Raw genomic sequence first — 26839 nt, forward strand, 5'->3', positions numbered from 1 at the left:
ATATTGTAATGAAAATATAAATTGTCAAACCAAATTTTCAATTAGTCTGAGATCAAAATATTTTGTTTTACACAGTATTATTTTAATTTTGGACTTTTATTTTACTCATTACAGATCCACCTGGTCCACCTTCTAATCCAAAAATCACAGATACAACAAAATCTACTGCAGCTTTGCATTGGGGCAAACCTCATTATGATGGTGGACTTGACATCACTGGCTACATTGTAGAGCACCAAAAGGATGGAGAAGAAGAATGGGTTAAAGACACTACAGGATCAGCGCTTAGGATCACTGAGTTTGTTGTTGCCAATCTCCAAGCCGGTGGAAAATATAAATTCAGGATCCGTGCAATTAATGCTGCAGGTACTGGAGAACCAGCGCAGATTGATGATGTGGAAATAAAGGATCGTGAAGAGACTCCTGACTTTGAACTTGATGCTGAGCTAAGAAGAACTCTTGTTGTCAGAGCTGGACTAAGCATTCGTATATTTGTACCAATTAAAGGACGACCTGCGCCTGAGGTCACCTGGATGAAAGGTGACATTCCACTTAAGATCCGAGCCAACATTGAAAACACAGAATCATATTCTCTGCTAATTATTACAGAGTGTAACAGATATGATGCTGGAAAATATACAATGACTCTTGAAAATGCAGCTGGAAAGAAATCTGGATTTGTCATCGTCAAAGTCTTAGATACACCAGGACCTCCATCAAACTTGAAAGCAAGAGATGTTACTAAAGACAGCATCACCTTGCAGTGGGATATGCCTCTCATAGATGGTGGCTCCCGAATTACAAATTACATAGTTGAAAAACGTGAATCTACACGAAAGGCTTATTCAACAATAACAACTAAATGCCAGAAGTGCTCTTTAAGGATTCCTAATTTGGCAGAAGGTTGTGAATACTACTTCAGAGTTCTGGCAGAAAATGAGTTTGGAATTGGTGAGCCCGCTGAAACAGCTGAGCCAATCAGAGCCTCTGAAGCACCTTCTCCTCCAGAAAGCTTAAATATCATGGATATTACCAAGAACAGTGTGAGCCTTGCTTGGCCAAAACCAGAACATGATGGTGGAAGCAAAATAACAGGTTATGTAATTGAAGCACAGAGGAAGGGTTCTGATCAATGGACACATATTACAACAGTTAAATCTTTGGACTTTGTAGTGAAAAACCTCAATGAAAATGAAGAATATGTGTTCCAAGTTATGGCTGTAAACAGTGCAGGAAGAAGTGATCCAAGGGAAAGCAGACCAGTGATTGTTAAAGAACAGTTAATGCTTCCAGAATTTGATCTGCGTGGCGTTCATCAAAAGTCTGTCCTTGCTATAGCTGGTGACAACATTAAAGTCGAAATCCCTGTTCTTGGAAGACCAAAACCCACTGTTACATGGAAAAAGGGTGATCAACTTCTTAGAGAAACTCAGAGACTTAATGTGGAACGTACAGCAACTGCAACTATCTTAAATATCAATGAATGCAAAAGAAATGATTCTGGCAAATACACTTTGGCAGCTAAAAATATTGTTGGAGAGATAAGTGATATAATTACTGTTCAAGTACATGATATACCTGGAATACCAACAGGACCAATCAAATTTGATGAAATTTCATCTGATTTTGTTACCTTATCTTGGGATCCTCCAGAGAATGATGGTGGTGTTCCAATAAGCAACTATATTGTGGAAATACGTGAAACGAACAGTACTAATTGGACAGAGTTAGCATCTACAGTGATACGCACAACATTTAAAGCTATAAAACTTACAACAGGATTGGAATATCAATTCCGGATCAAAGCTCAAAACAGATATGGAACTGGGCCAGCACTCAGCTCAGAGTCTGTAGTTGCCGCTTATCCATTTAAGATCCCTGGACCTCCAGGTACACCTCAAATTATTGCTGTTACAAAAGATTCAATGACTATCAGCTGGCATGAACCTGTTACCGATGGTGGAAGCCCAATTCTAGGCTATCATATTGAAAGAAAAGAGAGAAACAGCATTCTGTGGCAGACAATCAGCAAGACTCTTGTAGTCGGAAATATATATAAATCCTCAGGTCTTACTGATGGCATTGCATATGAATTCCGTGTTGTGGCAGAAAATTTTGCTGGCAAGGGTAAACCAAGCAAGTCTTCTGAGCCAACATTTGCTCTGGATCCAATTGACGCACCAGGAAAACCAATTGCTATCAATATTACCAGACACTCAGTGACCCTACAGTGGTCAAAACCAGAATACAATGGAGGATTCAAGATCACTGGATACACCGTTGAGAAAAGAGATCTCCCTAATGGCCGTTGGCTGAAGGCTAACTTTGGTAACATTCTAGAGACCGAGTTTACTGTCAGTGGATTAACTGAAAATTCTGAATACGAGTTTAGAATAATTGCAAGAAATGCTGCTGGTGCTGTCAGCCAGCCATCTGAACCATCAGATGCAATTACTTGCAGAGATGATATAGAAGAGCCAAGAATAATGGTGGATGCAAAATTCAAAGATATTATCATTCTGAAAGCTGGTGAAATTTTCAGACTTGATGCTGACGTTTCTGGCCGACCAATTCCCACACTGTCTTGGACAAAAGAAGGCAAGGACCTTGAGGACACAGCAAAATTAGAAATAAAAATAGCAGATTTCTCGACTGCTTTGATAAATAAAGACTCTGCAAGAAAAGATAGTGGTGCATACACACTTATGGCTTCAAATCCTGGTGGATTTGCAAAGCATGTATTTAATGTTAAAGTTCTTGATAGACCAGGTCCATGTGAAGGCCCTCTAGCTGTAAGTGATGCCACCGCTGAAAAATGTGTTCTGTCATGGTTGCCACCTTCAGATGATGGAGGTGCAAAGATAGATCACTATATTGTGGAAAAGCGTGAAACCAGCAGATTAGCTTGGACAAATGTGGTTACAGATCTCCAAGTTACAAAATTCAAGGTTACCAAACTCCTGAAAGGAAATGAATATATATTCCGTGTTATGGCTGTTAACAAGTATGGAACTGGAGAAGTTTTGGAATCAGAACCTACACTTGCAGTTAATCCATATGTACCACCAGATCCACCTAAAACCCCTGAAGTGACAACCATTACAAAAGACTCTATGATTGTTTGCTGGGGACATCCTGAGTCTGATGGAGGAAGCCCAATTACAAACTATGTGGTGGAACGCCGTGACAAGGCTGGACTCCGTTGGGTTAAATGCAACAAGCGAATTCTTACTGATTTGCGATACAAGGTGTCTAACCTAACAGAAGGCCATGAATATGAGTTTAGAATAATGGCTGAAAATGCTGCTGGAATTAGTAAACCAAGCCAATGTAGTCCATTCTACAAGGCATGTGACACAGTGTTCAAACCTGGCCCACCAGGAAACCCAAGAGTTCTAGACACCAGCAAATCTTCCATCACAATTGCTTGGAATAAACCAGTATATGATGGTGGCTCAGAAATAACTGGATACAACGTGGAAATATCTTTACCTGAGGAAGATGAATGGAAAATTGTAACTCCGCTTGCTGGACTTAAAGCTACTTCCTTTACTATAACAGGTCTTAAAGAAAATCAAGAATATAAAATTCAGATATATGCCTTAAACTCTGAAGGAGCTGGCGAGCCCACTCTTGTCCCTGGATCACCAAAGGCTGAAGAAAGAATGCTACCACCTGAAATTGATCTGGATGCTGAACTCCGTAAAGTTATTAACATAAGAGCTTGCTGTACATTACGAGTGTTTGTTCCAATTAAAGGAAGGCCTGCACCAGAAGTTAAATGGACAAGAGAAAATGGTGAACCTATAGAAAGAGCAAGCATTGAATCAACAAGTTCCTATACACTTTTAGTTGTGGAAAATGTAAACAGATTTGACAGTGGAAAATACATGCTTACAATAGAAAACAGCTCGGGAAGTAAGTCAGCCTTTGTAAATGTCAGAGTGCTAGATACGCCAGGAGCACCTCAAGATCTTAAGATAAAGGAAATCACTAAATCATCTGTTACATTAACTTGGGACCCTCCACTCATTGATGGTGGATCCAAAATTAAGAATTACATAGTAGAAAAACGTGAGTCAACAAGAAAAGCATATTCAACAGTGACAGCTAATTGTCACAAGACCAGCTGGAAAATAGACCAGTTGCAAGAAGGATGCAATTACTATTTTAGAGTTCTAGCAGAAAATGAATATGGAATTGGATTACCTGTGGAAACACCTGAATCTGTTAAAGTGTCAGAAAGACCACTTCCACCAGGCAAGATCACATTGGAAGATGTAACAAGAAACAGCGTTTCTTTATCTTGGGAAAAACCAGAGCATGATGGTGGAAGCAGAATTCTTGGCTACATTGTAGAGATGCAAAGTAAAGGAAGTGAGAAATGGGCAACATGCACAACTGTAAAAACAACAGATGCCAAAATAACTGGATTGATACAAGGAGAAGAATACATGTTCCGCATATCAGCTCAAAACGACAAAGGAATCAGTGATCCACGACAGCTTGGGGTACCAGTTGTTGCTAAAGATCTTGTAATTGCACCAGCATTCAAGCTTTTATTTAACACATTTAGTGTTTTGGCTGGAGAGGACCTTAAAGTTGATGTCCCATTCATTGCACGTCCTAAGCCAACTGTTACATGGCATAAAGACAATCTACCACTGAAACAGACAACACGAGTTAATGCAGAAAATACAGAAAGCACCTCTTTGCTCACAATCAAAGAGGCTTCTAAAGAAGATGTTGGGCAATATTCAATAAAACTTATCAACTCTGCAGGGGAGGCTACTGAACAGCTCAGCATAATTGTCCTTGACAAACCAGAACCTCCAACAGGTCCAGTTAAAATTGATGAAGTGACAGCTGACAGTATTAGTCTGTCATGGGAACCACCAAAATATGATGGTGGAAGCTCTATCAACAATTACATAGTAGAGAAACGTGACACATCAACAACTATTTGGCAAATTGTATCTGCAACTGTGGCAAGAACCACTATAAAGGCCACAAGACTGAAAACAGGCTGTGAATATCAGTTCAGAATTGCAGCTGAAAACAGATATGGCAAGAGTGGATATTTGAACTCTGAAGCAGTGATTGCTCAATACCCATACAAGCTCCCTGGACCACCAGGAACACCATTTGTATCTGCCAATACTAAGGATAGCATGGTTGTACAATGGAATGAGCCAGTAAATGATGGTGGTAGCAGGATCCTTGGATATCATGTTGAAAGCAAAGAAAGAAACAGCATTCTTTGGGTGAAACTGAATAAAACAATCCTACCAGACACAAAAATTAAAACCACCAACATTGAAGAAGGTATTGAATATGAATTTAGAGTTTATGCTGAGAATATTGTAGGCATTGGCAAGTCAAGTAAAGTATCTGAGTGCTATGTAGCTCGAGACCCATGTGATCCTCCTGGACGTCCCGAAGCTATAATTGTCACAAGAAATGCAATCACACTTCAGTGGACAAAACCTGAATATGATGGTGGTAGCAAGATAACAGGCTATATTGTTGAGAAGAAAGAATTACCTGATGGCCGTTGGATGAAAGCAAGCTTTACAAATGTAATTGAAACTCAGTTTGTAGTTACTGGACTAGTTGAAGACCAGAGATATGTATTCCGTGTCATTGCAAGAAATGCTGCTGGAATATTCAGTGGACCTTCTGAAAGCACTGGATCAATTACAGCAAGAGATGAAGTGGAGCCACCTCGTGTAAGCATGGATCCACAATACAAGGAACTTATAACAGTAAATGCTGGTGATACTTTTAAGATTGATGCAGATGTTTTTGGCAAGCCAATACCATCTATTCAGTGGTTTAAGGCAGGAGAAGAACTTACAAATACAGCTAGACTAGAAATTAAGAGTACCAACTTCTTCACATCTTTAAGTGTTAAAGAGGCAATCAGAGTGGACAGTGGTCAATACATTCTACTGCTGAAAAATGTTGCAGGCGAAAAATCTGTATCTGTTAATGTTAAAGTTCTTGATAGACCAGGACCTCCTGAAGCACCAATAACTATTTCTGGTGTTACATCTGAAAAATGCTCATTAGCATGGAAACCTCCTAAGCAAGATGGTGGTAGTGATATTGACCACTATATTGTAGAAAGAAGAGAAACGAGTCGCTTAGTATGGACAGTTGCAGAACCAAATGTTCAAACTCTCGGCTGCAAAGTAACCAAACTTTTGGAGGGAAATGAATATATCTTCCGCATCATGGCTGTCAATAAATATGGTGTTGGAGAACCACTTGAATCTGAAGCTATCATTGCAAAGAATCCATTTGTTGTTCCACAAGCTCCAAAAGCTCCTGAAGTTACAGCTGTAACCAAAGACTCTATGATTGTTGTTTGGGAACGACCAGCATTCGATGGCGGCAGTGAAATCGTCGGTTATATTGTTGAAAAGCGTGACAAAGAAGGCATACGTTGGGTGAGATGCAACAAGCGATTGGTCAGTGAATTGCGATTCAGAGTAACTGGACTTGTTGAATCACATATGTATGAATTCAGGGTTTCTGCAGAAAATGCTGCTGGAGTAAGTGAGCCAAGTCAACCTTCCATTTATTACAAGGCTTCTGACCCTATATACAAACCTGGCCCACCAAACAATCCCAGAGCAGTGGATGTTACACGATCTTCTGTAATCCTTTCATGGAGCAAGCCAATCTATGATGGCGGATGTGAAATTCAGGGCTACATTGTTGAAAAGTGTGATACTAGCACTGATGAATGGTCTATGTGCACTCCAGCAACTGGCATAAAGGAAACTCGAATTGAAGTTGACAAACTTGTGGAAAAGCATGAATATAAGTTCCGTATATGTGCAGTAAATAAGGCTGGTGTTGGAGACCATGCTGATATCCCTGCATCAATTATTGTTGAAGAGAAACTAGAGGTACCAGACCTTGATCTAGATCCAGAACTCAGGAAAATTGTTAATGTAAGGGCTGGTGGTTCACTAAGGCTTTTTATTCCTATTAGAGGACGTCCAGCACCTGAAGTAAAGTGGGGAAAAGTTGACGGAGAAATCAGAGAAACAGCCCAGATTGATGTGACAAGTAGCTTCACCACACTTGTCCTGGATAATGTTAATAGATTTGATTCTGGAAAATATACCTTAACATTGGAAAACAGCAGTGGCACCAAATCTGCCTTTATAACTGTCAGAGTTTTAGATACACCAAGTGCCCCGTTAAACCTTAAATTAAAGGATGTCACTAAAGACTCTGTGTCCCTAGCATGGGAACCTCCTGCATTGGATGGTGGAGCTAAGATTAAAAACTACATAATTGAGAAACGAGAAAGCACAAGAAAAGCATATGCTGCTGTTGCAACAAACTGTCATAAGACTTCATGGAAAATAGACCAACTTCAAGAAGGTTGCAGTTACTACTTCAGGGTAACAGCTGAGAATGAATATGGAATTGGTGTTCCAGCCGAGATTGCTGAACCTGTGAAGGTTTCTGAGGTTCCACAACCGCCAGGAAAAATAACAGTGCTTGATGTGACCAGAAACAGTGTGTCATTATCTTGGCTAAAACCTGAACATGACGGTGGCAGCAAAATCATTCAATACATTGTTGAAATGCAAGCTAAAGGAAGTGAGAAATGGTCTGACTGTACTCGCGTCAAAGCACTTGAAGCAGTGATAACTAATTTAACCCAGGGAGGCGAATATATGTTCAGAGTAATTGCAGTAAATGAGAAGGGAAAGAGTGATCCCAGATCACTTGCAGTTCCAGTGGTTGCTAAAGACCTGGTGATAGAGCCAGATGTACGACCGGCATTTAGTAGCTACAGTGTTCAAGTTGGACATGATTTGAAGATTGAAGTACCTATCTCTGGAAGACCAAAGCCAAATGTCACTTGGACAAAGGATGGTCAGACTCTCAAGCAGACCACTAGAGTTAATGCTACTGAAACAGCGCATCATACTGTATTGATTATTAAGGAAACAAATAAGGATGATGCAGGCATGTATGCAATTACAGTGTCCAATGTTGTTGGACAGAAAGTAGCATCTATTGAAATTATAACACTAGATAAGCCTGATCCACCAAGTGGCCCAGTGAAATTTGATGAAGTGAGTGCTGATAGTATAACATTATCTTGGAATCCTCCAACATACACCGGTGGCTGTCAGATAACAAATTACATTGTTGAAAAGAGAGATACAACTACTACACTTTGGGAGACTGTTTCAGCAACTATTGCGAGAACTACACTTAAGGTATCAAAATTAAAAACTGGCACAGAGTATCAATTCAAGATCTTTGCTGAAAACAGGTATGGAAGAAGCTTTGGACTGGATTCTGAACCAGTTATAGCTCAATATCCATATAAAGAGCCTGGGCCACCAGGCACACCATCAGCTGCAACAATATCTAAAGATAGCATAGTTGTACAATGGCATGAACCAATAAATGATGGCGGAAGCAAAGTAATTGGCTACCATCTTGAACGAAAAGAGAGAAACAGTATAATGTGGACAAAGGTAAATAAAACAATTATTCCTGACACATACTTCAAGACCATCAATCTTGAAGAAGGCATAGAGTATGAATTTAGGGTGTATGCTGAAAATATAGTTGGCACTGGCAAACCAAGCAAAGTTTCGGAGTGCTACTTTGCCCGAGATCCATGTGACCCCCCAGGTTGTCCAGAACCTATAATTGTAACAAGAAATGCAATTACCCTAAGCTGGAAGAAACCTGAGTATGATGGTGGCAGCATGATAACTGGCTATATTGTTGAAAAGCGTGATCTGCCTGAAGGTCGCTGGATGAAAGCCAGCTTTACAAATGTCATCGAAACACAGTTTACTGTATCTGGACTAACTGAAGACCAAAGATATGAGTTCAGAGTTATTGCAAAGAATGCTGCTGGAACCTTTAGTAGACCTTCAGATAGTACAGGACCCATAACGGCCAAGGATGAGGTAGAACCACCAAGAATTTCCATGGATCCAAAATACAAAGACACCATTGTTGTTAATGCTGGTGACACATTTAAACTTGACGCTGATGTGCATGGAAAACCTATTCCTACAATACAGTGGTTCAAGGGGGATAAAGAAGTTGAGGATTCAGCTAGGTGTGAGAGCAAGAACACTGATTTTAAGGCACTTATTGTTGTCAAAGATGCAATTAGAATTGATGGTGGACAATACATTTTGCAAGCCACTAATGTTGCAGGAACCAAGTCAATTCCTATTCAAGTGAAAGTTCTGGACCGGCCTGGACCTCCAGAAGGACCAGTTCATGTTACTGGAGTTACAGCTGACAAATGTTCTCTGGCATGGGGTCCTCCTCAGCATGATGGTGGTAGTGATATTAATCATTATGTCATTGAAAAGCGGGAAACAAGTCGCCTTGCTTGGACTGTTGTTGCATCTGAAGTAGTTACTACATCTCTAAAAGTAACAAAGCTTTTGGAAGGCAATGAATACATCTTCCGTATCATGGCTGTAAATAAATATGGCGTTGGCGAGCCACTAGAGTCTGTACCAGTTTTAATGAAAAATCCATTTGTGCTACCTGGTGCCCCCAAGTCACTTGAAGTAACCAACATTGCAAAGGATTCCATGACTGTCTGTTGGAGCAGACCAGATAATGATGGTGGCAGTGATATTATTGGCTACATAGTAGAAAAACGCGACAGAGCTGGCATTAGATGGACTAAGTGCAACAAACGCAGAATTACAGATTTAAGATTCAGAGTTACTGGATTAACAGAAGATCATGAATATGAATTCAGAGTTTCTGCAGAAAATGCTGCTGGAGTCGGTGAAGCAAGCCCAGCTATAGCCTACTTTAAAGCATGTGATCCTATATTCAAACCTGGACCACCTTCAAACCCACATGTAGTAGATACATCTAAAAATTCTATCACTGTTATTTGGGGTAAGCCAATTTATGATGGTGGAAGTGAAATTCAAGGGTACATCGTAGAGATCTGCAAGGGAGATGAAGAAGAATGGACAGTGTGTACCCCCCAGACAGGTCTTCAAGTTACTAAATATGAGATTACTAAACTTATTGAACATCAACAATACCAAGTTCGCATTTGTGCTATAAATAAGGCTGGTGTAGGTGAGGCTGCACAAGTACCAGGAACAGTAAAACCAGAAGACAAGCTTGAAGCTCCAGAGATAGACCTCGATTCTGAACTAAGAAAGGGAATATTGGTTAGAGCTGGTGGAAATGTTAGAATTCAAATTCCATTCAATGGAAGACCAATTCCAGAAATAAGCTGGTCAAAAGAAGATGGAGAACTTACTGAAAAGTCACAAATTGAAAGAGGTGTCAACTATACTCAGCTTTCTATAGATAATTGTGATAGAAATGATGCTGGAAAGTATATTCTTAAACTGGAAAATAGCAGTGGCTCAAAATCTGCATTTGTCACTGTTAAGGTGCTTGATACACCAGGAGCTCCAATAAACCTACTTGTGAAAGACATCAAGAAAGATTCAGTGACTCTTACATGGGAACCTCCAATCATTGATGGTGGTGCCAAAATAAAGAACTATGTTATTGACAAGCGAGAGTCAACCAGAAAGGCTTATGCAAATGTCTCCGCCAAATGCAGCAAAACAAGTTACAAGGTTGAAAACCTTACAGAAGGAGCTGTATATTACTTTAGAGTTATGGCTGAAAATGAGTATGGCATTGGCCTACCGGTGGAAACAATTGATGCAGTAAAGGCCTCTGAAGCACCTTTACCACCTGGAAAAATTACCCTCACTGACGTAACTCAGAGAAGTGTATCACTAATATGGGAAAAACCTGAGCATGATGGAGGCAGCAGAATTATAGGATATTTAGTGGAATCTCAACCAAAGGGAATAGACAAGTGGAGCACTGTCTCTGAAACAAAAACATGCAGTACTGTTGTTTCTGGCTTAAGTCCAGGACAGGAATATTCTTTCCGAGTTCTTGCTTATAATGAAAAAGGAAAGAGTGATCCAAGGGTACTTGGCATTCCTGTTATAGCTAAAGATTTGACTATTGAGCCAAGTTTAAAACTGATGTTTAATTCTTACAATGTACAAGCTGGTGAAGATCTGAAGATTGACATTCCAGTAATAGGCAGACCTAAACCCAACATTACTTGGGCCAAAGATGGCCAAGCACTGAAACAGACAACTAGAGTTAATGTTGATGACACTACAACATCAACATCATTGCATATCAAAGAAAGCAATAAAGATGATTTTGGCAAGTATACAGTAACAGCAACAAATAGTGCTGGCACAGCAACTGAAAATCTTACAATTATTGTACTTGATAAGCCTGGCCCACCAAAGGGACCTATACGATTTGATGAGGTTAGTTCCAACTATGTGGTGTTTTCATGGGATGTACCAGAGTATACAGGCGGTTGTCAAATAAACAATTACATTGTAGAAAAACGTGATACAACCTCTACTACATGGCAGACAGTATCAGCAACAGTTGCAAGAACAACCATTAAGGTGACAAAACTCACAACTGGCACAGAGTATCAATTCCGAATTTATGCTGAAAATAGGTATGGAAAGAGTTCACCTCTAGATTCTTCTGCAGTTATCGTACAGTATCCCTACAAAGAACCAGGGCCACCAGGAACTCCATTTGTAAAATCCCTTTCTAAGGACCATATGATTGTGCAGTGGCATGAACCTGTAAATGATGGAGGAAGCAAAGTTCTTGGCTACCATGTGGAACGCAAAGAGAAAAATAGCATCCTTTGGGCCAAACTAAATAAGACACTTCTCCAGGACACAAAATTGAAAACTAATGGCCTTGAAGAAGGCTTGGAATATGAATTCAGAGTATATGCTGAGAACATTGTTGGTGTTGGCAAACCTAGCAAAGTATCTGAGTGTTATGTTGCCCGTGATCCATGTGATCCACCTGGTCGCCCAGAAGCTATTGAAATTACAAGAAATTTTGTCACTCTTCACTGGACAAAACCAGAATATGATGGTGGCAGTAAAATAACAGGATATATTGTAGAAAAGAAGGAATTACCTGAGGGTCGCTGGATGAAAGCCAGCTTTACAAACGTGCTAGAAACAGAGTTTACAGCAACTGGCCTTACAGAGGATGATAGATATGAATTTAGAGTTATAGCAAGAAATGCTGCTGGAAACTTTAGTGAACCATCAGACAGCACTGGACCTATCACTGCAAGAGATGAAATTGATGCACCAAAAGCATCTCTAGATCCAAAGTACAAAGATGTGATTGTCGTCAATGCTGGGGATACTTTTGTTCTTGAAGCTGACATTCATGGCAAACCAATTCCAGACATCTCATGGTCAAAAGATGGAAAAGACATTGAGGCAACAACAGCACGTACAGAAATAAAGTCCACCATTCAGAGAACAACATTAACTGTTAAAGATTGTATTCGAGTAGATGGTGGTCAGTATATACTAAACCTCAGCAATGTAGGTGGAACAAAATCCATTCCTATTACTGTTAAAGTTCTTGATCGTCCTGGACCTCCAGAAGGTCCATTAAACGTTACAGGTGTAACAGCAGACAAGTGTTACTTGGCATGGGGCCCGCCAGCACAGGATGGTGGTGCAAATATCTCACACTACAACATTGAAAAGAGAGAAACAAGCAGACTTTCTTGGACTCAAGTTGCTTCAGATGTACAAGCGCTTAGTTACAAAGTCACTAAACTTCTAACAGGAAATGAATATATTTTCCGTGTCGTTGCTGTTAACAAATATGGAATTGGTGAGCCACTTGAATCTGAACCAGTTATAGCTCGTAATCCATTTAAGCCTCCAAGTGCACCCACAACACCAGAGGTTTCAGCAATCACAAAGGATTCTATGGTGGTAACTTGGGGGCGTCCCCAAGATAATGGTGGTTCAGAGATAGAAGGGTACATACTTGAAAAGCGTGACAAAGAAGGTATTAGGTGGACAAAGTGCAATAAGAAAAGATTAACAGATTTAAGGCTAAGAGTAACAGGGCTAACAGATGGACATTTCTATGAATTTAGAGTCTCTGCAGAAAATGCAGCAGGTGTTGGAGAAGCAAGTGAACCATCAACTTTCTACCGGGCATGTGATGCCATATATCCACCAGGTCCACCAAATAATGCAAAAATAACAGACACATCTAGATCATCTGTGTCTCTTGCTTGGAGCAAGCCTGTTTATGATGGTGGTGCACCAGTTTTAGGTTATGTTGTAGAATTTAAAGAATCAGCAGCAGATGAATGGACTACTGTCACTCCGCCAACAGGATTACAGGGTAAACAATTTACTGTAACAAAACTTAAAGAAAATGCAGAATATTGCTTCCGTATATGTGCCATCAACTCTGAAGGTGTAGGAGAACCTGCTGCAATTCCAGGAACAGTGGTTGCTGCAGATAAGCTAGAGCCACCTGAAATAGAACTTGATGCTGACTTAAGAAAGACTGTTACTGTCCGGGCTGGTGGAAGCTTACGATTGTTTGTCACAATCAAAGGAAGACCTGAGCCTGAAGTAAAATGGGAAAAGGCAGATGACAAACTTACTGAAAGAGCCCTAGTTGAAGTGACAAGCTCATATACTATGTTGGTTATTGACAATGTTAACAGATTTGACAGTGGAAGATATAACTTAACATTGGAAAATAATAGCGGTTCAAAAACAGCTTTTATCAATGTTAGAGTACTTGATTCACCAAGTGCACCTGTAAACTTAACAGTCAAAGAAATCAAAAAGGATTCTGTGGCATTGTCTTGGGATCCACCACTTATCGATGGAGGATCAAAGATCACAAATTACATTGTTGAAAAACGTGAAGCTACTAGAAAAGCTTATGCAACTGTGACAAGTAATTGTACTAAAAATACATTTAGAATTGAGCAGCTACAGGAAGGAAGTGTTTATTATTTCCGTGTTCTAGCTGCAAACGAACATGGTGTTGGCCTACCTGCAAGAACAACAGATCCCATTAAAGTGTCTGAAGCTCCTCTTTCACCTGGCAGAGTAAGTCTTGTTGATGTAACTCGAAACAGTGCAACTATTTCCTGGGAGAAACCAGAGAGCGATGGAGGTAGTAAAATTACTAGCTACATTGTGGAAATGCAAACGAAAGGAAGTGAAAAATGGAGCACTTGCACTCAGGTGAAGACCCTGGAAGCAACAATCTCTGGTTTAATTACAGGAGAAGAATATACATTCAGAGTAATTGCTGTTAATGAGAAAGGAAAGAGTGATCCGAGACAACTTGGTGTACCAATAGTTGCAAAGGATATTGAAATTCAGCCAACCATTGAACTACTTTTCAATACTTTTAGCGTGAAAGCTGGTGATGATCTCAAGATTGATGTACCAATCCGAGGAAGACCACCTCCCACCATAACATGGAAGAAAGATGGACAGGCTTTAAAACAAACAACAAGAGTAAATGTTCAAGTTTCAAAGACCTCTACAATTCTTTCTATCAAAGAGGCCTCCAAAGATGATGTTGGCCAGTATGAATTGATTGCCTCAAACAGTGCAGGTTCATCAACCGTTTCAGTTGGTGTCATAGTACTTGATAAACCAGGACCATCAGGACCCATCAAAATTGATGATGTTAGTGCTGACAGCATTTCATTCTCTTGGAGTGCTCCTGAATATGATGGCGGCTGCCATATAAATAATTACATTGTTGAAAAGAGAGACACTACTACCACTTCATGGGAACTAGTGTCAGCAACAGTGGCAAGAACATCTATTAAAGTTGCACGTCTAAAAACTGGATCAGAATATCAGTTCCGTGTTTGTGCAGAAAACCGTTATGGAAAGAGCCAATATACAGACAGTTCATCAGTAATTGTTCAGTATCCATTTAAACCACCAGGACCACCAGGAACACCTGGTATTGCCCACTCAACAAAAGTTTTCATGATTGTTACTTGGCAACCTCCAGTAAATGATGGTGGTAGTCAAGTAATTGGATATCACCTAGAGAGAAAAGAAAGAAGCAGCATTCTCTGGACTAAAGTAAACAAAAGTCTAATATCTGACACACAACTAAAAGTAACAGGTCTTGAAGAAGGACTTATGTATGAATATCGTGTATATGCTGAAAACATTGCTGGAATTGGCAAGTGCAGTAAATCATGTGAACCAGTTGCTGCAAGAGACCCATGTGATCCCCCAGGTCAGCCAGAAGTTACTAACATAACAAGAACATCTGTTTCATTGACTTGGACAAAACCAGAATATGATGGTGGAGCAAAGATTACAGGATACATTATTGAACGAAGAGAACTGCCTGATGGACGATGGCTAAAATGCAACTTTACTAACATCCAAGAAACCTTCTTTGATGTAACTGCTCTCACAGAAGACCAGAGATATGAGTTCCACATTATTGCAAGGAATTCTGCAGGGCTATTTAGTGAGCCATCGGAATCAACAGGACCTATTACAGTTAAGGATGATGTGGATGCTCCAAGAATAATGATGGATGTTAAATTCAGGGATGTTGTTGTTGTCAAAGCAGGTGAAGTCCTTAAAATCAATGCTGATATTGCAGGACGTCCTCATCCTGTTGTTTCATGGACAAAAGATGGCAAAGAAATTGAAGAAAAAGCAAGAGTTGAGATAAGCTCAACAGACAACAGTACAGTGGTTGTAGTTAAAGATTGCATAAGAAGAGATTCAGGCCAATATGTCTTAACACTACAAAATGTTGCTGGAACAAGGTCCTTAGCTGTAAACTGCAAGGTACTTGATAGACCTGGTCCTCCAGCAGGCCCACTACAAATTGCTGGAGTAACTGCTGAAAAGTGTTCTCTTTCCTGGGGCCCTCCTCAAGAAAACGGTGGTGCTGAAATTGACTACTATGTTGTTGAAAAGCGTGAGACCAGTCGTATTGCCTGGACACTCTGTGAAGCAGAACTTCGAACCACTTCCTGTAAAGTAACAAAACTTCTGAAGGGCAATGAATATGTTTTCCGAGTGATGGGTGTCAACAAATATGGAGTGGGTGAACCACTGGAATGTGAAGCCATAAAGGCACTAGATCCATATACAGTACCATGTGCACCAAAATCATTGGAGATCACCAGTGTTACTAAAGAAGCTATGACTCTTTGTTGGGCAAGACCAGAGAGTGATGGTGGTAGTGAAATAGCAGGATATGTAATTGAGAGACGTGAGAAAAATAGCCTTAGATGGATGAGAGTAAACAAAAAACCTGTTTATGACCTCAGAGTAAAATCTTCTGGCTTACGTGAAGGATGTGAATATGAATATCGTGTGTATGCAGAAAATGCTGCTGGCCTCAGTGCCCCAAGTGATTGTTCACCTTTGGTTCGCGCAGAAGATCCAATTTTCTTGCCTTCTCCACCTTCCAAGCCTAAAATTGTAGACTCAACAAAAACAAGTGTAACAATCGGATGGGTAAAACCACTGTTTGATGGAGGCTCACCAGTTACAGGATATACTGTCGAATACAAAAAATCTGATGATAGTGAATGGACGACAGCTGTGACAAATGTCAGAAGCACGGAGTATACAGTGATAGCTCTGATTTCTGGAGCTGAGTACTCCTTTAGAGCTAGATCTGTCAATAAGGTTGGTGTTAGTGACCCGAGCGACAGCACAGAGCCACATATTGTGAAGGAAAGAGAAGAAGAACCAGCATTTGACATTGATAGTGAAATGCGCAAGACATTGATTGTTAAAGCTGGTGGATCATTCACTATGACAGTGCCTTATAAAGGCAAACCTGTACCTAATGTAATGTGGAGTAAGCTGGACTCTGACTTACGCTCTAGAGCTACCATTGATACCACAGATACACGAACATCACTTTCCATTGAAAAAGCAACAAGAAATGATTCTGGAAAATATACACTTACTTTGCAAAATATTCTAAACACTGCGACATTAACATTAGTTGTGAAGGTTCTAGATTCTCCTGGACCACCTTCAAATATCACTGTCAAAGATGTAACAAAAGAATCTGCTGTTCTGTCCTGGGATGTTCCCGAGAATGATGGTGGTGCACCAGTTAAGAATTACCATATTGAGAAACGAGAAGCAAGCAAGAAAGCATGGGTATCTGTGACAAACAACTGTCATCGTCTTACATACAAAGTCACTGGTCTACAAGAGAGTGGAGTTTACTATTTCAGAATCTCTGGAGAAAATGAGTTTGGCGTTGGAGTTCCTGCAGAGACCAAGGAAGGTGTAAAAATAACAGGTTAGTGTTGTTTATCTTTAGCAAAATAACAAAAAATTCTATACTACACAAATAGTGATATTAATTGGTATCACTAATAATCATTGTTCTAAACCTTTTTATATATATCTCTTTCACAGAGAAACCCAGCCCACCAGAAAAACTTGGAGTAACCAATGTGACAAAAGACAGTGTGTCACTGGGTTGGTCAAAACCAGAGCATGATGGAGGAAGCAAGATTCTAGGCTATCTTGTTGAAGCGCTAGAGAAGGGACAACAAAAATGGGTCAAATGTGCAGTTGTCAAGACAACTCGCCATGATATCCGTGGTCTCAAAGAAAATGTTGATTATTTCTTCAGAGTTTTTGCTGAAAACCAGGCTGGTCTAAGTGAGCCTAAGGAGCTTCTCCTACCTATAACTGTAAAGGAAAAACTTGGTAAGTTTATTACGATTCTATTATGATTTTAACATAATTTTAATACTTATGCACTGGAAATACCGTCTTAGCATATTTGCATTTGAAATATGTTTTCTTTCTTGTTTATCATTTTACAATACATCTGTCTGTCATTGTAACTGTCATATTGTTATTTTTCAGAATCACCTGAAATAGACATGAAAGGTTACCCAAGTAATACTGTGTATGTCAGAGCAGGCTCAAATCTGAAAGTGGACATTCCAATTTCTGGTAAACCTCTTCCTAAGGTGACATTGTCCAGGGATGGGCTTCTTGTGAAATCAACTTTAAGATTTAATACTGAAACCACAGCTGAAAGCATAATCATTAATCTTAAAGAAAGTGTCGCTGCTGATGCTGGAACATATGAGTTGACAGCATCCAACTCCAGTGGAACCACTAAATCCAAAATCAAGATTGTGGTACTAGACAGGCCTGGCCCACCTGTAGGACCTGTGGCCATCAATGATGTCACTGAAGACAGTGTAACACTACAATGGGAGCCTCCAGCTTATGACGGCGGAAGTCAAGTTACTAACTACATTGTCCTGAAGAGAGAGACAAGCACTGCCGCTTGGTCTGAAGTGTCCTCTACCGTGGCTAGGAACATTACAAGGGTCATGAAACTCACTAAAGGAGAAGAATACCAATTTCGCATCAAAGCTGAAAATCGCTTTGGCATCAGTGACCATATAGATTCCTCTTGTGTAACTGTCAAGCTTCCTTACAGTAAGTTTTGAGACTATATCATATTTTCTAGTATCCCATTACTAATATTCTGCATGTTTTCACCACCTGTTATATTCTCTTTTACAGCTATACCTGGACCACCATCAACACCTTGGGTCAGCCATGTTACCAGAGAGAGCATTACAGTTGGTTGGCATGAGCCAGTCTCTAATGGTGGCAATGCAGTTTTTGGATATCACTTAGAAATGAAAGATAGGAACAGCATATTATGGCAGAAAGCAAACAAGACAATTATTCGCACAAGTCACTTCAAGGTCACCAATATCAGTGCTGGGTTGATCTACGAGTTTAGAGTATATGCAGAAAATGCTGCTGGTATTGGCAAAGCCAGTCACCCATCAGAACCTGTCCTTGCAATTGACCCATGTGGTAAGTGTTTAATGCATACCTTTTAAAAATACATACTTCTGTAATCAATATCAGAACAGATTGAAAAAATGTTTCTAGATATGATATAATCTATGCCGGGTCACCTCAGTCTACTCCTGACTCCACAACCCTGTCCGGCCCCTCACTCTGGTGCTTTGGCTAGCCATTTCATCCCACTGTTTTATTTGCCCCCTCCACCTCCCCGTTTCATCCCGCACCCTCCTTTTACGAAACCCGGTGGGTCCTCCTCTCCTAGGTCTGTCCTGACTCCCTAGCAGTGCGAATCATTGGAGGGGTAGCACGCTCCCTAGCTCCCAATGCACATGCATGCTGGGCCTTAGATAATTATTATATAGATATCAGTTACGTGTTTAACAGTAAATTCTACAAATCCAGTCATACTGAAAATCCCAAAATAGTCAGAAAACAAATCTCATATTATATTTCCTTTACAGAACCTCCAAGAAATGTCCGTGTCACTGACATATCAAAGACTTCAGTGAGCTTGGTTTGGCAGAAACCTGCATATGATGGTGGCAGCAAAATTACTGGATACATTGTAGAAAAACGCGATTTTCCAAGTGGCCGGTGGACCAAGGCTAGCTTCACTAATGTCATTGAGACACAGTTTGTTGTATCTGGTTTGACTCAGAGCTCTCAGTACGAATTCCGCGTCTTTGCAAAGAATGCTGTGGGTTCTATTAGTAACTCATCAGACGTGGCAGGACCTATCACTTGCGTTGACACTTATGGTAAGTGACTACACTTTAAATAATAACATTAAAATAATTTTTTTTCTAAGGTATTTTACCAGAAGTATGTCCTATATACATACCACAAAAGGCAGTAGAGCAATACAATTGCAAACGTGTTTAGACTTTAGAGAGCTAACAGATAGACGTTTTGAAAGAGCTAAAACAGGCATTACGTAGGTTGTCCCTGAAATGGGGAGAACAGTATGAGAAGGCAGAGCATGCCAATTCCTTATTCAATGTGGGAAGCATTAGAGGGCAGCTGAAGATAGCTGGTATGTGATACATTTTGTTAGTTACAGTGATAAGAAAGTATTTGAGTTACACTGATAAGAAAGTATTTGAAGGACAAAAAGGCAACTGAAATTTATGTCTAAACTCAATGTGGTTGGGTATGGGATCAAAGTGGTCGGGATTTTGGCGGCCAGAATACCGACAGTGGCATCCCGACAGAATCTCAACGCATGCAGGTAAGTACTCTTACTCTAACATCTAGCCCTTCTTTCCCACAGCCTAACCCTAACCCTCCTTTCCCACAGCCTAATCCTAACCATCCCCCCACAGCTTTACCCTAACCCCGCCCCCCCATAGTCTAACCCTCCCCCTAGTGCCTAACCCTCCCCCTAACCCTAATACTTACCATCAGGATCGCAGCAGTTGGGATTCTGGAGTCAGGATTCCGACTGCTGCCGGGATTCCGGCACTGGGATTCTAACCACCGGCATCCCGACTGCCGGGATGCCAACTACATCCCACTCTATGGACAGCAAACATATCACAAATATGTGATTCATAGTTAAGCAGCAAAACAAATAGCATATTGAGTTGCACAGTGCAATGCTAGCTTTTGTCCCAAATAACATGGATACTGCTTTCCAGTGTTCAAAAAAGTTTTTGTTTTTTTTGAGTCATCCAATGTTTCCTTGAGATAAATCAGTTTGCAGTACATTTTTGGACCCAGATATTGACACAGGGTGGGATCTTCCAAAATAAGCAAGTGAAACCACTTTAGTGCACATATTACAACACCTAAGCATTAAAGTGTGATTAACCATGTAGGGTGGGGTGTCAAAAGCTTTATAAACAGGAGACTCATTTTGCATAATCAGGCCTTAAAGAGAACACTTTCCTCAATGACTACACTTTGTCAAGAAATATATATTTCATCTGGAACATTTACAGAAACTGTAAGGAATCACATACATGATAGATGATTAATGGATTTGTGTGTTCCTGAAGACGGGTTCTCCGTATCCCGAAACGTTGAAGTAAAACACGTTATTTCACCCCAGTGTAAAGTCTCCTGAGTGCCGCTTTGTTTGCTGTGGATTATATATATATATATATATTTAATGTATGCAGGTATTACACATTTTCCACTCTATTCTATAGGTGCTCCTCAAATAGATGTACCACCAGAGTACACAGAAGTTGTCAAATTCAAGGCTGGGGTGGCTGTGAAACTAAAACTCGGCATTTCTGGGAAACCTCTACCTTCAATTGAATGGTTCAAAGATGGAAAAGAAATACAGACTAGTGCCCAATTGTCTATTGAAAACACCAGTGAGTTTTCGTCAGTCCTCATTAAGGATGCTTCACGGGTCAACAGTGGACTTTACGAATTAAAACTGAAGAATGCTATGGGCTCTGCGTCAGCAAGCGTCAGAGTACAACTGCTTGGTATGTAAGAAAGAAAAATAAGTTAAGTAAAATGTCTTTTGAAATATAGTTGTTTTTCCAAATATTCATTATTCTTTTTCCTTGTCCATATAGATAAACCTGGTCCACCTGCAGGACTAATACAATTCAAGACAGTCACAGCTGAAAAGGTTACATTTATGTGGGAGCCACCTTCAGATGATGGAGGATCAAAGGTGACCCATTACATTGTGGAAAAACGTGAGACCAGTCGCGTGGTGTGGTCTTTGGTCACAGAAAAGCATGAAGAATGTGTAATATCAGTCACCAAGCTTATTAAAGGAAATGAGTACATATTCCGTGTGAGAGGTGTGAACAAATATGGAGTTGGAGATCCTCTGGAATCTGAACCTATAATAGCAAGAAATGCCTTTGGTAAGTTATGCTTAGTCTCCAATGTGGCCATGTTTCTGTAAAGTTTTGCTGTTTGCATAATTTGTATTAATGTTTCTGTTTTTATATTTAAGTCACACCTGGCCCTCCAAGTGTTCCTGAGGCAGTCACAATTACCAAGAATTCAATGACTGTAACCTGGAGTAGACCCACAGTAGATGGAGGAAGTGATATAAGTGGATATTACTTGGAGAAACGTGACAAGAAGAGCTTGAGGTGGTTCAAAGTAATCAAGGAATCCATCCGTGACACACGACAGAAAGTAACAGGACTTACTGAAGATAGTGACTATCAATACCGTGTCTCTGCCATCAATGCAGCTGGCCAAGGTCCATTCTCAGAAGCTTCAGACTTCTACAAAGCCGTAGATCCTATTGGTAAAGCACTAGTTTAACTTTGCAGTGACATGTTCTAAGAGCATAATCAAAATTTTGATAATTAACTTGTAATATTAATATCTGATTAAATGTACTAATTATTGCAGACAAACCCGGACAACCAACCAAACTCAAGATTGTCGATAGCACGAAGTCATCAGTCACTCTTACCTGGACTAAGCCAGTCTATGATGGTGGTAGCTTAATCACAAGTTATATAGTGGAGCTCCGTGAAGCAGATAATGAAGAATGGACTGTTGTTAGTGCTAAGGGAGAAGTCAGAACAACTGAATATGTTGTATCTTTGCTTAAACCTGGAGTTGACTATTACTTCAGGGTATCAGCTGTAAACGCCGCTGGCAAAGGAGAACCTATTGAGATGACAGAACCCGCACAAGCAAAGGACATACTTGGTATGCATTGAGGTTTTATTTGGTTTAGTCTTTTCCTTTAAATTTTAAAATGTTTGTCTTGTTATACTAATGTGTTTTTTTTTCTATGTTTTTACAGAGGAGCCAGAGATTGATTTAGATGTTGCGCTTAGAACTTCTATTGTAGCAAAGGCTGGTGAAGATGTTCAGTTAATGATTCCCTTCAAAGGAAGACCTGCACCACTTGTAACATGGAGGAAAGGAGAGAAAAATATTAGTAATGATCCAAGATATAATATCCAGAACACAGAATCCACAACATTAGTTGATATTTCTCAGGTGACACGATATGACTCCGGAAAATATGTTTTGACTATAGAAAATGGTGTTGGCCAACCAAAATCTACATTTGTTACAGTTAAGGTGCTTGATACTCCAGCCGAGTGCCAGAAACTACAAATTAAGAATGTTACCCGTGGCACTGTTACACTGGTATGGGAGCCTCCTCTTATAAATGGAGGGGCTGAAGTCACTAACTATGTTATTGAGAAGAGAGATTCCACCAAAAGAGCCTGGGCTGCTGTAACAACAAAATGTTCTCACACATCATTCAAGATTACCAAACTGTCAGAGAAAACTGCCTACTTTTTTAGAGTTATTGCCGAAAATGAGAATGGCCTGGGAGAGCCATGTGACACAGCAGAGCCTGTGAAAGCATCTGAAGTCCCCGGACCCATAAGAGAATTAACAATGAAAGATTCCACTAAAACATCGGTCACCCTTGCTTGGAGCAAACCAGACCATGATGGTGGCAGTATTGTCAGTGACTATATAATAGAAAGCAAACTGAAAGATGACAAAGAATGGTCACATGCAGGTGTCAGCAAGCCATGTGAATTTGAGGTCACTAAACTAAAGGAGCTTTCAATTATGGAATTCAGGGTCTCAGCTAAAAATGAGAAAGGATTAAGTGATGGGGTAACTATTGGGCCCATTACTGTTAAAGATTTTGTTATTACCCCTGAAGCAGACATATCTGAAATACTTGGAGGACAAATCAGTGTACGAATTGGGCACAATGTGCACATTGAGTTGCCATACAAGGGTAAACCTAAACCAGCTATATCTTGGTTAAAGGACAATACCCCTCTTAAAGAAAGTGAACATGTGAGGTATAAGAAAACCGAAGCCAAACTAAGTCTTAGCATCAAAAATGTTAAGAAAGAAAATGGCGGCAAGTACACTTTGATCCTTGATAACGGTATTTCTCGTAAGTCATATGTCATTACAGTTATAACTCTTGGTCCTCCATCTAAGCCAAAGGGACCTATTCGGTTTGATGAAATAAGAGCTGATAGCATTCTTATATCATGGGATGTTCCAGATGATGATGGAGGAGGAGAAATTACATCTTACAGCATTGAGAAGCGTGAAACTTCTCAGACCAACTGGAAGATGGTTTGCTCCAGTGTTGTCAGAACAGCTTTTAAGATTCCAAATCTTGTCAAAGGAATCGAGTACCAGTTTAGGGTGCGTGCTGAAAACAGATATGGTGTGAGTCCACCACTGAACTCTATCGATGTTATTGCTAAACACCAATTTAGACCACCAGGCCCACCTGGGAAGCCAGTTGTTTACAATGTTACAAGTGATGGAATGTCTATCTCCTGGGATGCACCAATCTATGATGGAGGCTCTGAAGTTACAGGTTTTTATGTTGAAAAGAAAGAACGAAACAGCATATTATGGCAACGCGTCAACACTTCACCATTATCAAATAGAGAATTTAGAATTACTGGACTTCTTGAGGGTCTGGATTACCAGTTCCGTGTTCTGGCAGAAAATACTGCTGGCATGAGCCCAGTAAGTGAGCCAAGCAAATTTACCCTGGCTGTGTCTCCTGTTGGTAAGTATCACAAACAATTTGTTATTTATTTTTTAACCAAACAATATGTATTGTTTGATCATGTATTGATCATATACTAAATTGTTGTTTGGTTGCATATGTCTAGATCCACCTGGAACACCTGACTATATTGATGTCACTAGGGAAACAGTTACACTTAAATGGACTCCACCTCTGCGTGATGGTGGCAGTAAAATTGTGGCCTACAGCATTGAAAAACGCCAAGGCAAAGATCGTTGGCTCAGATGCAACTTTACTGATGTTTCTGAGTGCCAATATACAGTGACTGGGCTAAGTCCCGGTGACCGTTTTGAATTTAGAATAATTGCAAGAAATGCTGTTGGAACAATTAGCCCACCTTCACAGTCTTCTGGATACATCATGACAAGAGATGAAAACAGTAAGTATTATTCTTTTTTTATGTTCCTAGTAGAAGAAAGGACTACATACTTAAGATAATATCACAAAGCTTCTGTATTATAACATCTAAATTAATATTCTAAACTCAGTATTGAAAAAATATAGTCTACACAATACCCTCTAGAATTACGTAGAGGCTGCCTAGTTGTTTCCACTTCTTTCTGGCTGAAAGCGGTTGTGTTTGTTATTGTCTTGTATACACACTGTTGGTGCATTTATAACAAAGCAGAAGGGTCTTTGTTGACCAAATATAATTGTAAGTCTGTTCAGTTTGGTGGGTCATATGTGGAACCTGGCCATTAGTTTTGGTTCCTTGGGAATGGCAAGTAACTATTACACATGGGTTGTGGTCACTGTACACAGAGTTGGCTCAGACCTGGGCCTGTCGGTGGACCTATAAGATTATATGTAGATAGCAGATAGATAGATCATTATAAAGCATGGATTACAAGATCTGCGTCTCTCATCCCCATGCATTACTTGCTCCCACTCACGGTTACAGGACTTTCTTAGGGCTGCACCCACTCTATGGAATGCCTTACCATGCAAAATACGACTTTCCTCTAGTCTCCAATCCTTCAAGCGATCCCTGAAAACTCACCTCTTCAGGCAAGCTTATCAGATCCCAGAACCGCCCACACAACCTTCATAGTTTCCATATCTAATTACATCCCCTTTTACAGTCCACACATAACCTCACACATTGTCTTTCTCTCACATCCTCATGACATTTGGCCGACATTCCTGTGTGACTGGATCATGCAGCCAACCAAGAAACTGTGCATTGTAGCTGGTCCAAGATGCAATATATAGCACCTATCCTTGTGTATTACTGCCTATTTCCCTATAGATTGTAAGCTTGCGAGCAGGGACTTCCTACCTATATATCTATCTGTTATTACCCAGTTTTGTTCTATCAATGTTGACAATTGTAAAGCGCAACGGAATATGCTGCGCTATATAAGAAACTGTTAATAATAATAATTTCCCTCATTGGTCACAGGAATTCCTGTGATGTCACTATTGTGATGTCACCAGGAATTTTGCCCAATTCTCCCCTGCCTGCCACCTCAGATCTGCCCTATCTGTTTGTGAAATTTATAGTTGAGTACATAAAGTCATTTTACATATTTCTCAGTTAAAACACATAGTGAACCCTAATACTAAAGTAGTTTTGTTAGTACTACAATGTTTACATGTAATTTGTGTTTCTTATACAGTTTCTCCATCCATTGAGTTTGGAGCTGAGCACTTCGAAGGACTTACAGTTAAGGCAGGAGAAAGCATCAGAGTTAAAGCTTTGATCAAAGGACGTCCAGTGCCTCAAGTTATTTGGCTGAAAGATGGCAAAGAAATTGATAAGAGGCTTGGAGTCGAAATAAACAATACAATCGGATTCAGCACTATCTATGTAAGAGACGCCACACGTGACCATCGTGGTGTGTACATTGTAGAAGCCAAGAACTCATCAGGGGTCAAGAGGGCTGATATGACAATACGAGTGCAAGGTACGATTGAAATGTATTGTTTACTAGCATTCAAATGCCATGAACTTCAAACTTTCAAATTGTGAGCGGATGTTTGAAAACTCAATTTACTCTTGTTATCTATAGTCTGCCTTCCTATTCTCCAAGATGTTTCATATGTTCAGTGCTTAGATAATATACAATTAAATAAAGAGTTCAATATGTGTGCGGAAGAGATTAAAGCTATAATTACCAATTTGGCTGTCCCTGGAATAGTTTTAAAACCATTGTATGTGTTTTTTTGGGGTTTTTTTTCAGATACACCTGGGCCTGTCGGCGGACCTATTAGATTCAGCAATATCAGTGGTGAAAAGTTAAACTTATGGTGGGATCCCCCAGAGAATGATGGCTGCTCTGCAATAACTAATTACGTAATTGAAAAACGAGAGACAAGCAGGCTGTCCTGGGCTCAGATCACTGACCAGTGTGAAGGATGCTCGTACACCGTTACTAAATTAATAAAAGGCAATGAGTACCAGTTCCGTGTCTCTGCAGCAAATAAGTTTGGCATTGGCAAACCACTTGACTCAGATCCAGTCGTTGCACAAATACAATACAGTAAGTCTACAGTTTACTATTGACCAAAAGTAAATTATAATGAAATAATTAATAGACAATCA

At 40.1% G+C, this 26839-nt stretch overlaps 1 protein-coding gene across 4 annotated transcripts in view; it reads left to right on the top strand.

Moving 5' to 3' along the window:
- Nucleotides 1-26839, top strand: part of TTN (titin) — a 285062-nt gene that overhangs the window by 235626 nt on the left and 22597 nt on the right. For all 4 annotated transcript variants that reach the window (XM_088461211.1, XM_088461212.1, XM_088461213.1 and 1 more), the window contains 13 exons: nt 115-17220; nt 17340-17636; nt 17799-18386; nt 18474-18776; nt 19232-19528; nt 20921-21208; nt 21302-21601; nt 21694-21996; nt 22104-22409; nt 22507-24273; nt 24380-24673; nt 25914-26201; nt 26478-26777. In XM_088461211.1, the coding sequence (XP_088317337.1) occupies nt 115-17220; nt 17340-17636; nt 17799-18386; nt 18474-18776; nt 19232-19528; nt 20921-21208; nt 21302-21601; nt 21694-21996; nt 22104-22409; nt 22507-24273; nt 24380-24673; nt 25914-26201; nt 26478-26777 (22437 nt within the window). The remainder of the gene's footprint in view (nt 1-114; nt 17221-17339; nt 17637-17798; nt 18387-18473; nt 18777-19231; nt 19529-20920; nt 21209-21301; nt 21602-21693; nt 21997-22103; nt 22410-22506; nt 24274-24379; nt 24674-25913; nt 26202-26477; nt 26778-26839) is intronic.

This window comes from Taudactylus pleione, unplaced genomic scaffold (assembly GCF_031769625.1).
Source record: "Taudactylus pleione unplaced genomic scaffold, aTauple2 ptg001027l, whole genome shotgun sequence".
NCBI classification, from domain to species: Eukaryota; Metazoa; Chordata; class Amphibia; order Anura; family Myobatrachidae; genus Taudactylus; species Taudactylus pleione.